Source organism: Drosophila miranda, chromosome 4 (assembly GCF_003369915.1).
Source record: "Drosophila miranda strain MSH22 chromosome 4, D.miranda_PacBio2.1, whole genome shotgun sequence".
NCBI lineage: Eukaryota > Metazoa > Arthropoda > Insecta > Diptera > Drosophilidae > Drosophila > Drosophila miranda.
Window position 1 is genome coordinate 4,886,481 of NC_046677.1, and position 16,018 is coordinate 4,902,498.

Consider the following 16,018-nt stretch of genomic DNA (forward strand, 5'->3'; position numbering starts at 1 on the left):
AAAAGTCATAAACTGCTCTTTGGTGACTTTTATAATTTTTACTCGGCCTCTGCAGCATCCATAGCCGCAAAATTGATGATTTGAAAAGAGAATTGAACGATCTTTCACAGGATTTTTTATTCGTGTCGATATAGTGGATATACCTAAAGATATAGAAAATTAAACTTAAAGTTTTATACCATTTTTAAAGTTTAATTTTTTGTTTTTGTTATGGTCCTTCTTTAACAAAGTAATTTTTTAGTGGCACTAATTCACAACAAAAATGTCCCCGATTTGATGGAGCCCAATCAAGGATCGATTATATTTTCACCAGTCATATTTAATTTTCTCCGTTTTTTGCCGTTCCACGCCTCTCTCACATCGCATAATGCTGACATTTATTGTTCGATCTGGTCGTGATCGGGCGAACATCCTTGATGCCTCTGCATCCCATCCCTGATTGATCATCGCACAATTGATTTTGTTTTAATTTTAATATATATCGCTTTTATTTCCTTGTAATGACTAACATTTTAAAAAATTACAATTCAATATTTTAGATAAATTAATTTGTAAGCTTTATATTTGTTTTTACTTTCGGCTTTTGTTTTTTTTTTTCTTTTCTTTTAAATTTATTTTCATCTTCGTCACATCTCACACACTATAATTTGTTTATTTTTTTATTTTTTAATAATAAGGTTTAATTATTTTTAATTTTTTTTTCATGTTCATTTTCTCAATTTTTTACTTAGTGTTTTTGTTTGGTGTTTTGTTCTTGTTCGAGTGTTTTTATTTGCTGCAAATTATTTGAAGTATTTTCTATTTTTTTTCACTGAATGTATGTAAGTCATTAATGTAAAAATTTGTAGTTTTATTATACAAATATATATACTATATATGTATATTCCTTGATGCTCTCAGTGGCAACGGGGTAGGGGGGGGGGGCTTAGCATATGTACTATATATATACAAGAGGGGATTGGCATATATAATATATATGTAATTGTATAATGCAAGTAGAAAATCAAGTATTTAGACATATAATTCCGTTCGTTGATAGCAGCTAAAGAAGAGAGAGTAAGCATACAAAAACCATATCGAAAGTATTCAAAATTTCACAACTAAATACCGCATTAAGTACATTTTTCGTGGTGTCTAAATTCTGTCTATGTCTGCCGCTCCGCTTAATTGGTTTATATATATATATATATATATATATATCTGTATATATAGTATCTATATTTTTGTTCACTCTACACTTGTTTGTTTTATCTGTTTAATTTGGGTCTAAGGGATGGATACCTCTACTGTTCCACATTCTGTGTGTTTGTTTTTTTTTGTTTTTCTTTTGTTTCCAGAATAATATGTAAATGTAAACTACGTTTCGTGGGGGGGTGGCCCATTTCTACAACCATTTTATGGGGTATTTGGGGCCCTAAACATCATCTATATAATTACAATGTCTGTGAATATGGTATCGTGAATCGAAATTTCTTTTAGCATTGGTTTTTGTGGGGTTTTCGGAAATCATAAAATAACAATAAATTACATTAAATAATACATACAAAAAATTACAATTGGATGCCAATACATTATGAAATTTGAGATTTTTTTATAATAATTACTGGGGGGCTGGGGAGGGGCTGTGATTCAATTTGTTCGCCTATGGGATTTTTTGTGGTGTTTCTGGGTGATTCTCTCTTTTTGTTTTAATTCCTTTCAATCCGCTTTTTCTTTACTTTTACTTTTACTTTCTTTTTCTTCTCCTTTTGTTTTTTTTTTTTTTTTTTTGAAAAAATGAACACTTTTTATCTGGTGGGAATATACATATGGTGTTTGGAAATCTATTGCACAGAACATGAATTCTTATGGCCATTTTTGTGCTTTAAACGCGCCTTGGGCTTGTATTTCTCCAAATATGAGAGCTGCTTGGCATTGATGGCGCCACGTCGTTTACTGGAAGATAGAATTTGAACTTTAGTTGGGTTTATTCTTTATAGAGTAAGGTTATGGTACTCACTCTCTAATCATTTCCACAGCTGCCTCATATTTCAAGCCTAATTCGATCAGTGCCAGGGCCACCAAAACAGGAGCTCGTCCCAGACCAGCCACACAATGAACGGCCACACAGGCCTCTGGAGTTTGTCGATATCTAAAGAACGAAACAAAAGTAATAAACATTATAGGGATATTTATACAGAGAGTTATCTAACAGATTCCTATACACATACGTTACATAGATTAGGATATTTGAAAAACTGATTATTCGCTTAGCTAAAACTTGGTTTTGATTTTGTGTCTCTATGTCTAAGGTCTACGGCTTACCGACAAGTTTCATTATCAACAAATGCAGTATTATTATAAATTGCCGATGATGCTGCTTCATTATCATTGCCGGTATTATCATTGAGATTGAGATTGTCATAGGCTGTTGTTAGGGGAATGGTATCGGTATCTGTGATATTCCGACCTGATGCCGCCGCGACGGAGGACGAGAGGCTGGCTCTGGTTGCCGAATGCCTGATTGTTGAAGTAGTGGCCGTACCGGTTGCTGTTGTTTCTGGTGGAACTGTTTTTGGTATGTGTCTGAGCGAGAAACGCTTATGTTTGTAGTAGGATAGTGTGGCGCTTGTGGTGTTGGACTGTCTAAAACTATTTTTGGGGCACAGGCGGCAGCGTTAATTGTATCAATCAAATATAGCACACACAAGGAAGGAAGGTAGTAACGTAAGTTCACATTTGGTAATAGATTCGATAGATTAAAGAGGTTCAAAATAGATCAAGTGAAAAATGGAGAGATACAACCAAAAAAAAGTATCAAGAAAACATGATAAAAATGTGCAGATAGTTTTGTTGGGATAAAATTACAAGTGGTTTCAAACACAAAATCTGTACAGGCAAATCATAAAAAGAGTTCTAATAGAAATCATAAATCGGTGGAGAGCTAAGCCGGACAGCATGGGGTGGGGGCGCTACATATTTCTATATATTTCTTTGATTATTTTGCATCTTTTATTCGATTTTATGACAGCTTTTTTTGTTTGTTTTTTTTTTTTTTGATATTTTGTTTGGCTAGCGCAGCATAAAGATTTTTCATTTTGATTTTGATTTTTATTTAAAATGGAATTTAGTTTTCTTTTGATTTTCAAAGCAACAAATAATACTGAATAAATTGATAAAGATCGCTTGAGGTATTTTCTATCGCGTACACTTCGAACGAATGATCTATGATATAAATAATACACTATAATTATGACTTTAAGCTATGATTAGTAATGGAGCAACGCGGAACTAGATCTGTGATTCGGGAATACGATTTAATGGTTTCTTTATAATGATCCATAATGAACAAAATATCTATAAAATACGGTTCTGTATACAGTCTGCTTTAGAAACGTAATGAATATTGATCTATAATCCTTCAAATCAATTTGCAAAACCGATTTAGACCTGGATTTACTCGCATATCTCCGAATATTCTCGTTAACATGTCGATCCATGCCTTTGAGAAGGTCTCATACAAATTCGCATCCCGTAGTGCAATAGTCGCAGGAGGTTCTCTTCTTATGACCCGAATAAAATTTTGGGCACCTGCCTGCCATGGCCCTACAGCTCTCAGGCGATTGAAAAGCTACCAATTTGCATCTAAGATACATCATTTGTGAGAATTCCATGTCTGATCTATGGATCTGCCTCTATTAAATGGTTTTTTTTACACAGAAATTGATCTATAATCTATGCAAAACCTTTAAATGATCTTAATTTTGTGGCAATTGTTGGACGATCAATAATGGATCTATACTATATTGATTTCGTATATATTACACGCCAAGAAATTGATCAAGAATGATCTAGATCTATAGTAAATTTTCTTCAAGACATCAGAATGACTTAGAATGTATTTCTAATTAAGTTCTATAAGAATAAGAACTGAAATTGAATGATTTTACTGCATTTATACACTCTAAAATATTAAAAAACTACACACTATACAATCACTTCGTTGGATCTGGAGAGAAGGTTCTTTAGGGCTTTACATTCGATGAATATGGTGTGGTCTACGATGTACATATTCTATTCCAAATTTATACGATATAGAATCATAGTTCCATAACTCCATTACATAAATGTAAACAATATTTAAAATGTCTTATGCTTAATGATGAAAAATAAAAAATATATATAAACTAGGTGACTAACAAGAGATCCATATTTGGTATAGCGTTTACTTACTTATCCTTCAAGACCTCAAACCACTCGTCAACGACTGTTTGTGGCGGGAAGGTGCCATCCTCAAAGGCCAGATCCTTGACATTGATGCCCTGTGCCTCCAGCTCGACTGTATTATAGCTTGGCTCACAAACACGCACCACAGTGTTGACATTGTTCTTCTTAAGTTCCTATATACAAAACAAATAAGATATAAGTGCGGGGATGCCTTAGGAATAGGTTTGGGGTAGAGATCGGGGCATGAAGGCATTCAAAAATTCACCTTATAGTCATTTATTCGGACTGATTGCACTCTTTTTTGATTACCTCCATGCCCACCTCTTATTCTAAATGCACTCACCATAATGTAATGATTAATTGTTATGTCTGAAGGTCGATCGGTGATTAGGAACTTCATGCCCTTGTACTCTATTAGAGCCGGGGCTGGGCGTAGATCTTTTTGACGCATAGTGATGCTCATAAAAACAGTAAATTACAGGAAAAAAAGAGCAGTCCTAACTGTGGTGTTTTTCCCACTTAGAAATGAAAAGTTTTTGGGTGATTTGTTTCTTTTACAATTTGAGTTCTTAGAGGGGAAGTTTTCTTGATTCCTAGTTTTAAAAATTCAGCGTATTTAGATGCTACAATTGATGTTTCGTTTAGTGTATACAAAATAAATTTAAATATAATTAGCTCTCTTCCTTTTTGTATCGTTCTACACTAAAAAAACACAAAACTAGAGTACAATTTTCCAAGTAAAAATTATAGGTGACCTTTTTTTTTTTAATTAATTTAAGTACAAATTGTAGATTTTTTTTTTCCTTCTATCACAAAGAAAATGGTACCAATGGTTACCAATTGGTAACCGGATAATTTTGAATGCTTCGCATCAAAGTATGACATCAGAACTTTGGGAAAACCGAAATTGAAAGCAGAAAATATTGTATAACAAAAACAAAAAGAATATAATTTTAATAGACACGACCTTTTTATTCCACATAAATTTCTCTTGGTATCGCCACAAGAGCCCTTACGACTCCATCCGTTTGGCACGAGAGCTAAGAAAACACCGCAGGAGAATTGATCTTGAGAGTCATATGCACGATCGTGTGAAGCCAAAGCACTATCGAACCATAATACGCGAGTATTCATTGGAAAATTCATATCAGAACAGTGACGAATCCGTTGAGACTGTCGAAAACTTAAACTTTCTTAGTGTGGCAAAAAATTCAACCAACTCTTCGGGCGATGGCTCCTTGGCGATAGAACCATCTGCCAGAACCCGTTCATCCAAAGGCAATAGACCAAGATATCAAAAACGAGAATCAATCTCAGGCACTGTAGCAGCTGTTCAGCAATTGGCAAGGTCCTTAAATATCTTAAATAACGACTTTTATGCCTTTAGAAAAGAACAAAATGAAAGGTAAAGCCATCATATACCTAAAATTCTTGTAATACTTTCAATAGATACTTATGTTATCTTCAACAGAATGCATAATATAACCAAACTCTTGGATAGATTCACTACGAAATCCAGAAAGGCGGAAAAAGAAAGAAAAAAAGATTCGAGAAGGAACAGCAGCAAAAATAAACAATATAAAAGGTCAATATATATCCAATAAACTCCATTTAACAGTTTTCTATAAAGAATTATAGCAACTCTAGGAAACCCATTTTGACCCTCCGTTTCCGGAAGGATGCATAAAGTAATAGACCACCACACGCTGTACACCTTTAGTTTATAAATCCCTTTATCCAACGAGATAATCATAAGTCAAGACACAATTTCTAGTCCAGTCACAGTGAAATCGATTCTTTTTATAACAAAATATTTAACATTGAAATATTTTGCAGCCGGACTGAGGACGTAACGGACACCAAGGACCAAAATCATATAACCAATAATACCGACAACAAGATCCTTAACAATACCCACAACGAGACCTTCAACAATACCCAAAATAAGGAGGAGTTGGATCAGGAGCCCATCAAGAGCAAAACCCACACACAAACCGATACAAACCCCATCCACACTATTCAGAATAATACCGACAATAAAGTCCTTAATAATACCGACAAAGAGGAGTTGGAGCAGAAACACAACAAAGGCAGAACACTCACAGAAATCGACACAAATACGAAACCCATCCATAAAAATATAACACAGAGCAAGGACACCAGCAACGATTGTACGGTGAGGCTTGTAGCTGCTGTGAGGAGGCCTAGGGTTTTTGGGGTCCGCCGAAAATTAGGCACCGTCTAACGAGAGGCAAGACAAACTCTCTTTAACAGTCGGCAAAGAGGGCCTGGGATCAAAGAGTGGGTCAGAGCCAGGTCAGACTTCCTCGTCGAAAGGAGAGCGAGTTCGAAGTCGAAGTCGGACAAGATAAACGGCTATAAATAGATGGCATTGGACGCCATTGCGAGATTCCAAGCCTGGTCGACAGCATTGGATTTTGTTCTCCAAGTGTCCTCTATAGTGTCAGCCGTAGTTGAATATTCAAAGAAAGAAAAAAGAGAAAAACCATATAAATACAATAACTAGTGAAAAGTAGCCAGGAAGTGAGACGGTGATTAGTGAAACCTCTTCGATACACCCTTTCGACGGGTCACCCGTTTGGGTCTTAAATTGGAGGAGGCTCGTCTTCCACGACCGCCAGCTGAAATTCGTAGAAATTCGCCGGAGCTTTGGGTCGTCGCCTTGGAGCAGTTCGGCGAGCCAGAGAGGAGAGGCCAAAGAGTGCCCGGCAGACGGCAGCCGCGTCGGCTTGTTCATCGCTCCGCGTATGCGTCCATACCCCGTGCGCATGGGAGGAGGCAAAGAAAAAAAAGTGTTCTTCAGTGGCGACAAATAGTGGCAGATCGAGTTAGAAAATTTCTCATAGAAGGCCAGCCCCGCCCAAAATAACAATAACAAAAAAAAAAAGAATCAAATATAAGAAACAAATAACGGATCGTAGTCAGATGCTCTAAGCATCAATACCCGAGTTATTTTATTCTCCCTCTCATTTAGGCTTCTTTAGCTCTCTATCCCTATCTATCTCTCTCCACCTAACTTTGCGCTGCGGGCGAGCCCCCACATACCGGCGCCCGATAAGCGCCGCTAATCTGCACATAGGAATGCAAGACTGAGCGCAGAGGAATGTAAGGCGGCGTGAGGGACGGGAAGAAAAGAGACAGGCAATCACCGTTAAAATTAACTCGATCTGCCTGAGCCACTCGGTCGTCATCTCAATTTTTTTGTGTGTGCGAATTGTGTGTGTTCTTTTTTTATACTTTTCAGGGGCCCAAATCGGAAGCGCTTCGTCGATGGAGGTTCCTGTAAGTCGTTCAATTGAATAAATAAAATATGTATATGAAAGTTCGAAAAATATATAAAAATATGAAAGTTCGCCACGGGAGCGCACCCAATTAGTGGGTTGAAAAGAGAGGGCATCAGAAAGTCACCTCTTGATTCTTTTCCCTACGCCTCTCGTACATTACACCTTCTCTTTTGGTGGATCGCTATGCCAGCAATTGCTCACATAAAATTTTCTTACATTTCTTTTCTTTTCACTCCTATTCAAATCATCTGTTCTCTCTCATATCTAGCCTAAGCTTCTTATTTATTTACAGTACTTTACGCAAATTATTTAAAATTAAGTCGTAGCCAATACTCGGGAAGGGCAAATGAGAACATTAAATTACTGGGGATCACTAATTTTAGTCATTAGAAATAAATAAACGTTTATAATGTCTGAGTAGAAGAAATAGTGTTTGATCTCCTGCAGCAAGCCCCTGTAGGTCTCGCATAATATAAGGGGTCTTGTAACAAATTATGTGGTATCGGGCACAGCAAGACCAAGGTAGGGTGGGCGAACATCACTCCTCATGAACAGCTGAGGAATTCTTTTCGTTGTCCGTTCACCAGTGCAGTTATTGTCTTTCGTTTTAGGTGTTGTGCTTTCCGTCCGGTTTCATATGGCTTATTGACACGCATTAAATGTAGAATAATAATAGGGTAGGCCTCAGCTTAGGAGCAAATAAACAAGAACACCACACTCGTGGCCGACGAGCCAGTAGCCGGAAAATTGACAGCGTGCCGCTTCAAGCTGAGAGGACCATCTCGCCTACATCGTGGTTGCACGTTACATTTATTATTATTTTTGGCGCCCAACGTGGGGCCTCACTGTTAGGTGGGAATTATTACAATTTGTACTTAGGGGTGTGGTTCACGAACAATGACCTAAAACAAACCTTCACTTTTAAAATTTTCCTTCCATCGACTGTTCGATGTCTTTATTGAAGACAAAGAAACGCAAATCATTTCCGCTTTCATTCAGTTCTCTTACGGATCTTTGGAACACCGATAGAAAACTAAGCCCCAGGGGATGTTTCCGGGCCACGATTCTAAGGGTTCTGAGTGAGTTTGACTTATTTCTGTACAAATAGCCTGATTGTCGTGATTAATAGGAATACTACTAGAATAGCTTTAAGAAGCTATCTGTTGTCCATGTCATTTCAGTCTGCGCTGTAAGTGCTACTCAACTTTATGCCTGAGGGACCAAGGGAAAACTGAACCGTCTTGGATTCACTGGTGATGCATTTAGCTTAAGTGCACTCCTGACCACGGATCATTTCATTAAGTGCCTCAGTTTGCTTTGTCTTATCTTTGTTTGGCAGTTTGGATCACTGCTTCTATAAGCGCTGTTGGACGCAGGTGCGCAGAATTTTAGAATTACCACTGCCCACGGCCTAGGTGTTCTAACTTGCCAGAAAGTATTTTCCTCTTTAGCTGTACTTGGTGAAATAATTCGGACAATTAAGAGAGGCTCTGCAGGGAGCCAGGCTAGCTGGGAGATCAAACCATTAGAATTTTTTTGTATTATTTTTTTATTTGAAACTGTTGAGTTGAAAGTTTTTGTTTAATTAATATTCAAATTTCATTTCACTTTTAAATTTCCTTATTACATATATATAAGAAAACATACATAACCTTTACGAGTTAAGCAGATAGTTTTTTTAGTAAACACCTATAAGAAGAAAGATGGGCTTGGATCGGTCTGATGATGAAGGGGCAAGCGCCTCAGCAATCTGTTGCAGGCTGTGCAAAGTCACAATGGCCCCCGAAGATGTTTATAGAACTCCTTGTCAGCATGAATTCCATAAAACATGCATGCGAACATACCTTAAGACACAAACAACCTGTCCAGTTTGCAATGCGGTTTGTAGTGCCCCAACGGCTGGTCAGCCTCCTCTGGTGCCTGGCAAGACTAGACAGCAGACAAAGTCAGTTCTCGCGGGAGGCAGTAAGCAATCCCAAGCAGGGTCGGAGGGTCAAGCGTCTATTTCAAGTCAAGCGTCTACTTCAAATCAAGCGGCTAATTCAAATCAAGTGTCTAGGGAGATCAGGGCGGCTATTAGGGGTATGCAGAATGAATTACTTATCCACCTGACGGAGAAGATGTCTCAAATGATAAGTACCACTGTAGAAGCTCGTCTAGCTTCTAATGCGCAAATTCCGCAGCCGTCAGTAGGGAGCCTGAATATGAACGCTTCTTTGGATCAATTGCTAGAAATTCCCGAGGGGAACCAGGGCGCAGTTTACACACCTCCACTCCGGACTTCGCTCTCTAGATCAGCAGCATCTGATTTAGCTCAGAGACCTGACAAGGTGGGTCATATAATGAATAATTGGAAGCTTCGCTTTTCGGGAGCCTCAGACTCCATAAGCGTGGATTCATTTATATACCGAGTAGAGGCCCTTACCCATCAAACGTTGGAAGGGAACTTTATGCTGTTGTGCAGCAATGCAAACACTCTGTTTGAAGGGAAAGCATCTGATTTTTATTGGAGGTATCACAAGACAGCTGGCTCAGTGCGGTGGATGGATCTGTGTGAAGCGTTGAGGAAGCAGTTCAGAGATTCCCGGACGGACGTAGACATTAGACAGATGATTCGCGATAGGAAACAAAGAGAAAAAGAGACTTTCGAGGTATTTTTTGACGCAATCCAAAAGCTCACTGACAGGTTAGAGCAGCCTCTTTCTCATAAAACTTTGGTCGAGATCGTTCGCCGAAACTTGCGGCCGGAAATACAACATGAAATCCTGAATCAAAAAATAGACTCAATAGAAGCACTACGGGATATATGTCGGAGGCGAGAATGTTTTATGGAAGAGGTGCGTCGGACTCATGGCTATCAAAAACCTGCTCCATTTCGAAAGCAAATCTCGGAGCTAGTGGACGAAGCCTTGGGAGAGGATGCGGAAGAATTCTCGGAATCGGAGTTTGGGGAGGAGATAGCAGCTTTATCCTTGGTGTGTTGGAATTGTCGAAAAGAAGGGCACCGTTACCACGACTGCGTAGCTAAACGGAAAATATTCTGCTTTGGCTGCGGAGCGCCAAACACGTATAAGCCATCTTGCAAAAAATGTCAAAAAAACACCAAGGAGAACACGGCAGAGTCTCGTCGGCTGACCAGTGTTCCGCAGAGGGGGTCGGCGAAACAGGACTAGATGTAGCAAGTGGCGAAACGCAAGGAGAGCCTTCTCGGGATTTTGGGGAGGCGGAACCACCGATAGTGGGATGGCATATGAAGTTGATAGAGGGTAAGAAGTTAGAACCTCCAGTGGAAATTGTTAAGTCAAGGAGACTAACTAGAAATGCACGTAGGATCAAGGCCCATTTTAATTCTCTCAAATGTATTAATGAGATAAGGAAAAAGGAGGGAGATAAGAGGCCTTATGCCGAAGTCAAGTTACTGGATAGAACCGTAGTAGGATTGCTAGATACCGGCGCCGGAATGAGTTGCGTGGGTGGTCAATTGGCAAAGGAGGTAGTATGCAGTAAGAAACCATTTAAATTGGTGTCGTCCAATGCTTTTACGGCTGATGGAAAGAAGCATCAAATAGTAGGAAAGTTAACAACTAAGATAGAGTACCGTGGGGAGTCTAAAAACATAGAGCTATTCATAATTCCTAATTTAAGTCAAGATTTATATTTAGGTATTGATTTTTGGTCCCTTTTTGAATTATTACCGTCCGAATGGAAGATTTCCGAAATTTGCGAGAGTTCTGATGTTCATACACTTACGTCCGCTCAGGAGGCGGCGTTAAACCAGGTTATTTCCCTATTTCCATCCTTCGCTGTGTCGGGTCTGGGAAGAACAGATATGCTTTGTCATACCATCGATGTGGGGGATGCGAAGCCCGTAAAGCAGAGACATTTCTCAGTCTCACCGGCTGTTGAGAAATTGCTGTACGGGGAAGTTGATAGGATGCTGAGATTAGGGGTGATTGAGGAGTCAGGAAGCGCTTGGTCTTCTCCGGTGGTACTGGTCCAAAAGCCTGGGAAAGCTCGTCTTTGTCTGGACAGTCGAAAAGTAAACGCGGTGACAGAAAAAGATGCGTACCCGTTGCCCCAGATTGATGGCATCTTGAGTAGATTGCCCAAGGCAGAATATGTAACTAGCCTGGACTTGAAAGATGCATTTTGGCAAATACCTTTGGAGGTGGCGTCGAGAGACAAGACTGCGTTCACCATACCAGGGAGGCCGTTGTACCAATACAAGGTCATGCCGTTTGGTTTATGCAACGCCTCACAAACCATGTCCAGACTCATGGATAAGGTAATACCCGCCGCTCTCCGAAATCAAGTTTTTGTCTACTTAGATGACCTGCTGGTCATTTCAGACACATTTCCCTCGCATCTTGAGGTACTGCGTTCGGTGGCAGAACACATTCGTCACGCAGGGCTGACCATAAATATAGAGAAGAGCAGATTCTGTAGGAGATCCGTAAAATATCTAGGTCACGTAATTGGCGAAGGCGGCATTAAAACAGACCCGGAAAAGATTTCCGCCATTACTAAGTTTCCGCTCCCAAGAACTCTCCGAGCCCTAAGGAGCTTCCTTGGAATGGCCGGGTGGTATAGGAAATTTATACATGATTTTGCTTCACTATCCGCCCCTCTAACAGACTTGCTAAAACAAAAAAAAAAATTCGTCATGTCCCAGGATGGAATAGAGGCCTTTGAAAAATTGAAAGAAACGCTGTGCAAGGCGCCAGTTTTAAGAAGTCCTGACTTTGGAAAGCCCTTCTATATACATTGCGACGCGAGCAATACGGGAGTAGGGGGGGTACTAGTCCAAAAGACGGAAGAAGGGGATGAGATGCCGATAGCTTTCGTGTCTAAAAAGCTGAATAAAGCCCAGCGCAATTATACAGTGACCGAGCTAGAGTGCCTGGCGGCCTTAGTGTGCATTAAAAAGTTCAGAGCTTATGTCGAAGGTCATCAATTCACCGTGATAACGGATCATGCCTCACTGAAGTGGTTGATGTCCCAAAATGATCTGCACTCGAGGTTAGCTCGATGGGCACTAAAATTGCAAGGTTTCCGATTTAGCATCGAGCACCGAAGGGGAACCCAGAACATAGTCCCAGATGCATTGTCAAGGGTTCACCAGGATGAGATCGCAGCAATAGACAAGAGTAATGGGCTCCTGGTGGATCTAGATTCTCCTCACTTCAGAGCGGTAGGGTATCTTGAATTGGTGCAGCGGGTAAAGAGCAACCAGGAACGATTGCCAGACGTAAAAGTGGTCGACAACTTAGTTTACCGGAGAGCTGAGCATGCGAATGGCGACTTACTTCATGACTCGTTTGCTTGGAAATTATGGGTGCCTAAGGAATTGATCGGCGAGATCTTAAAACAGTCACATGATGATCCGTTAGCCTCGCATGGGGGTATTCACAAGACCTTGGAGCGCGTCCGTAGGTACTACTTTTGGCCAGGATTGGTTAACGATGTCAAAGCTTATGTGAACAATTGCAGTGAGTGTAAGACCACAAAGGCGCCAAACTTTACCTTGCGGCCACCCATGGGAAAGCCGGCCGAATCACAAAGATTCTTTCAGCGACTATACATTGATTTTCTTGGTCCATATCCTAGGTCACGAAGTGGTCACGTCGCTATTTTTATCGTGTTAGACCATTATTCTAAATTTGTTTTCCTCAAAGCCGTTAAGAAGCTGACAGCTGATGTAATTATCAAATACTTGCGGGAGGATCTCTTTCATACTTTCGGGGTGCCCGAAACCATAGTGTCCGACAATGGATCCCAATTCAGGGCTGAAAAATTCCAAAGCCTTTTAAAAAGCCACCGTATCTCACATACCTTGACAGCGGTACACGCGCCACAGGCAAATGCCTCCGAGAGAGTCAATCGCTCAGTGATTGCCGCCATCAGAGCGTGTGTGCGTCCGGATCAAAAAGATTGGGACGAGAATTTAAGCAGCATTTGTTGCGCGCTGAGATCGTCCATCCACTCGGGAGTAGGCGCTACGCCATACTACATGGTGTTTGGTCAGCAGATGATCACTTCTGGTGGCACTTACTCTCTGCTGAGATCACTAGAGATGTTGGAAGACAGGGCGGCAGCTTTTACAAGAGAGGATTCCTTGGAGTTGGTCAGGAAGAAAGCACGTGAAGTAATGGATAAGCAAAATGCACGTAATGAAAAGCAGTATAATCTAAGATCAAGAGAGATAGTATACCAGGTTGGGCAGGAAGTTTATAGAAGGAATTTTAAACAAAGCAACTTCCAAGCTGGATACAACGCTAAGCTTGGGCACGCCTTCGTAAAGGCTAGAGTTCGGAGAAAGCTAGGAAATTCGCTGTATGAGTTGGAAGATTTGCAGGGCCGAAGCATTGGGAAATACCACGGGAAAGATATCCGCCAATAACAGCTACAAGCGGTTCATCCTTGTGAGCCTTCTGCACCCCAAGTCTGATCTTGGCAGGGGGGAGTTGTACGGTGAGGCTTGTAGCTGCTGTGAGGAGGCCTAGGGTTTTTGGGGTCCGCCGAAAATTAGGCACCGTCTAACGAGAGGCAAGACAAACTCTCTTTAACAGTCGGCAAAGAGGGCCTGGGATCAAAGAGTGGGTCAGAGCCAGGTCAGACTTCCTCGTCGAAAGGAGAGCGAGTTCGAAGTCGAAGTCGGACAAGATAAACGGCTATAAATAGATGGCATTGGACGCCATTGCGAGATTCCAAGCCTGGTCGACAGCATTGGATTTTGTTCTCCAAGTGTCCTCTATAGTGTCAGCCGTAGTTGAATATTCAAAGAAAGAAAAAAGAGAAAAACCATATAAATACAATAACTAGTGAAAAGTAGCCAGGAAGTGAGACGGTGATTAGTGAAACCTCTTCGATACACCCTTTCGACGGGTCACCCGTTTGGGTCTTAAATTGGAGGAGGCTCGTCTTCCACGACCGCCAGCTGAAATTCGTAGAAATTCGCCGGAGCTTTGGGTCGTCGCCTTGGAGCAGTTCGGCGAGCCAGAGAGGAGAGGCCAAAGAGTGCCCGGCAGACGGCAGCCGCGTCGGCTTGTTCATCGCTCCGCGTATGCGTCCATACCCCGTGCGCATGGGAGGAGGCAAAGAAAAAAAAGTGTTCTTCAGTGGCGACAAATAGTGGCAGATCGAGTTAGAAAATTTCTCATAGAAGGCCAGCCCCGCCCAAAATAACAATAACAAAAAAAAAAAGAATCAAATATAAGAAACAAATAACGGATCGTAGTCAGATGCTCTAAGCATCAATACCCGAGTTATTTTATTCTCCCTCTCATTTAGGCTTCTTTAGCTCTCTATCCCTATCTATCTCTCTCCACCTAACTTTGCGCTGCGGGCGAGCCCCCACATACCGGCGCCCGATAAGCGCCGCTAATCTGCACATAGGAATGCAAGACTGAGCGCAGAGGAATGTAAGGCGGCGTGAGGGACGGGAAGAAAAGAGACAGGCAATCACCGTTAAAATTAACTCGATCTGCCTGAGCCACTCGGTCGTCATCTCAATTTTTTTGTGTGTGCGAATTGTGTGTGTTCTTTTTTTATACTTTTCAGGGGCCCAAATCGGAAGCGCTTCGTCGATGGAGGTTCCTGTAAGTCGTTCAATTGAATAAATAAAATATGTATATGAAAGTTCGAAAAATATATAAAAATATGAAAGTTCGCCACGGGAGCGCACCCAATTAGTGGGTTGAAAAGAGAGGGCATCAGAAAGTCACCTCTTGATTCTTTTCCCTACGCCTCTCGTACATTACACCTTCTCTTTTGGTGGATCGCTATGCCAGCAATTGCTCACATAAAATTTTCTTACATTTCTTTTCTTTTCACTCCTATTCAAATCATCTGTTCTCTCTCATATCTAGCCTAAGCTTCTTATTTATTTACAGTACTTTACGCAAATTATTTAAAATTAAGTCGTAGCCAATACTCGGGAAGGGCAAATGAGAACATTAAATTACTGGGGATCACTAATTTTAGTCATTAGAAATAAATAAACGTTTATAATGTCTGAGTAGAAGAAATAGTGTTTGATCTCCTGCAGCAAGCCCCTGTAGGTCTCGCATAATATAAGGGGTCTTGTAACAAATTATGTGGTATCGGGCACAGCAAGACCAAGGTAGGGTGGGCGAACATCACTCCTCATGAACAGCTGAGGAATTCTTTTCGTTGTCCGTTCACCAGTGCAGTTATTGTCTTTCGTTTTAGGTGTTGTGCTTTCCGTCCGGTTTCATATGGCTTATTGACACGCATTAAATGTAGAATAATAATAGGGTAGGCCTCAGCTTAGGAGCAAATAAACAAGAACACCACACTCGTGGCCGACGAGCCAGTAGCCGGAAAATTGACAGCGTGCCGCTTCAAGCTGAGAGGACCATCTCGCCTACATCGTGGTTGCACGTTACACGATTTTGGTAACGCGTTGAAGATTCATCAGACAGTCCCCAAACAAGCGCCAAAAGCATCTGAAAAAGACGATCTTCACGACATTCCGCCGACACTAC

At 40.8% G+C, this 16,018-nt stretch overlaps 2 protein-coding genes and 1 long non-coding RNA gene across 3 annotated transcripts; 2 read left to right on the top strand and 1 right to left on the bottom strand.

The window, feature by feature from the left end:
- Positions 1-1,751: 1,751 nt before the first annotated feature.
- On the bottom strand, positions 1,752-4,958 carry LOC117188869 (protein tyrosine phosphatase type IVA 1-like). Its single transcript, XM_033393390.1, has 4 exons — positions 4,550-4,958; positions 4,213-4,379; positions 2,000-2,131; positions 1,752-1,935 (listed from the first exon to the last, which is right to left on the bottom strand). Exons 1-4 carry the CDS (start codon positions 4,667-4,669, stop codon positions 1,824-1,826), a joined length of 531 nt encoding a protein of 176 aa, XP_033249281.1. The 5' UTR covers positions 4,670-4,958; the 3' UTR covers positions 1,752-1,823.
- A 116-nt stretch (positions 4,959-5,074) lies between these two features.
- LOC117188867 (GATA zinc finger domain-containing protein 14-like) lies at positions 5,075-7,114 on the top strand. Its single transcript, XM_033393387.1, has 3 exons — positions 5,075-5,611; positions 5,678-5,791; positions 6,043-7,114. Exons 1-3 carry the CDS (start codon positions 5,286-5,288, stop codon positions 6,449-6,451), a joined length of 849 nt encoding a protein of 282 aa, XP_033249278.1. The 5' UTR covers positions 5,075-5,285; the 3' UTR covers positions 6,452-7,114.
- Positions 7,115-13,851: 6,737 nt separating this feature from the next.
- On the top strand, positions 13,852-15,534 carry LOC117188873. The gene is made up of 2 exons (XR_004472927.1): positions 13,852-14,654; positions 15,072-15,534. It is a non-coding gene; the product is annotated as an uncharacterized LOC117188873 (long non-coding RNA).
- The last annotated feature ends 484 nt before the right edge of the window (positions 15,535-16,018 follow it).

Bases quoted from the DNA above. Each gene is read 5' to 3' on its own strand.
- LOC117188869 (XM_033393390.1), bottom strand. From the start codon at position 4,669: ATGAGCATCACTATGCGTCAAAAAGATCTACGCCCAGCCCCGGCTCTA. The intron at 4,380-4,549 runs GTGAGTGCATTT...TTTTGTATATAG, and splicing joins CAATTAATCATTACATTATG to GAACTTAAGAAGAACAATGT. The intron at 2,132-4,212 runs GTAAGTAAACGC...TTCGTTCTTTAG, and splicing joins TTTGAGGTCTTGAAGGATAA to ATATCGACAAACTCCAGAGG.
- LOC117188867 (XM_033393387.1), top strand. From the start codon at position 5,286: ATGCACGATCGTGTGAAGCCAAAGCACTATCGAACCATAATACGCGAG. The intron at 5,612-5,677 runs GTAAAGCCATCA...TATCTTCAACAG, and splicing joins AGAAAAGAACAAAATGAAAG to AATGCATAATATAACCAAAC. The intron at 5,792-6,042 runs GTCAATATATAT...AATATTTTGCAG, and splicing joins AAAAATAAACAATATAAAAG to CCGGACTGAGGACGTAACGG.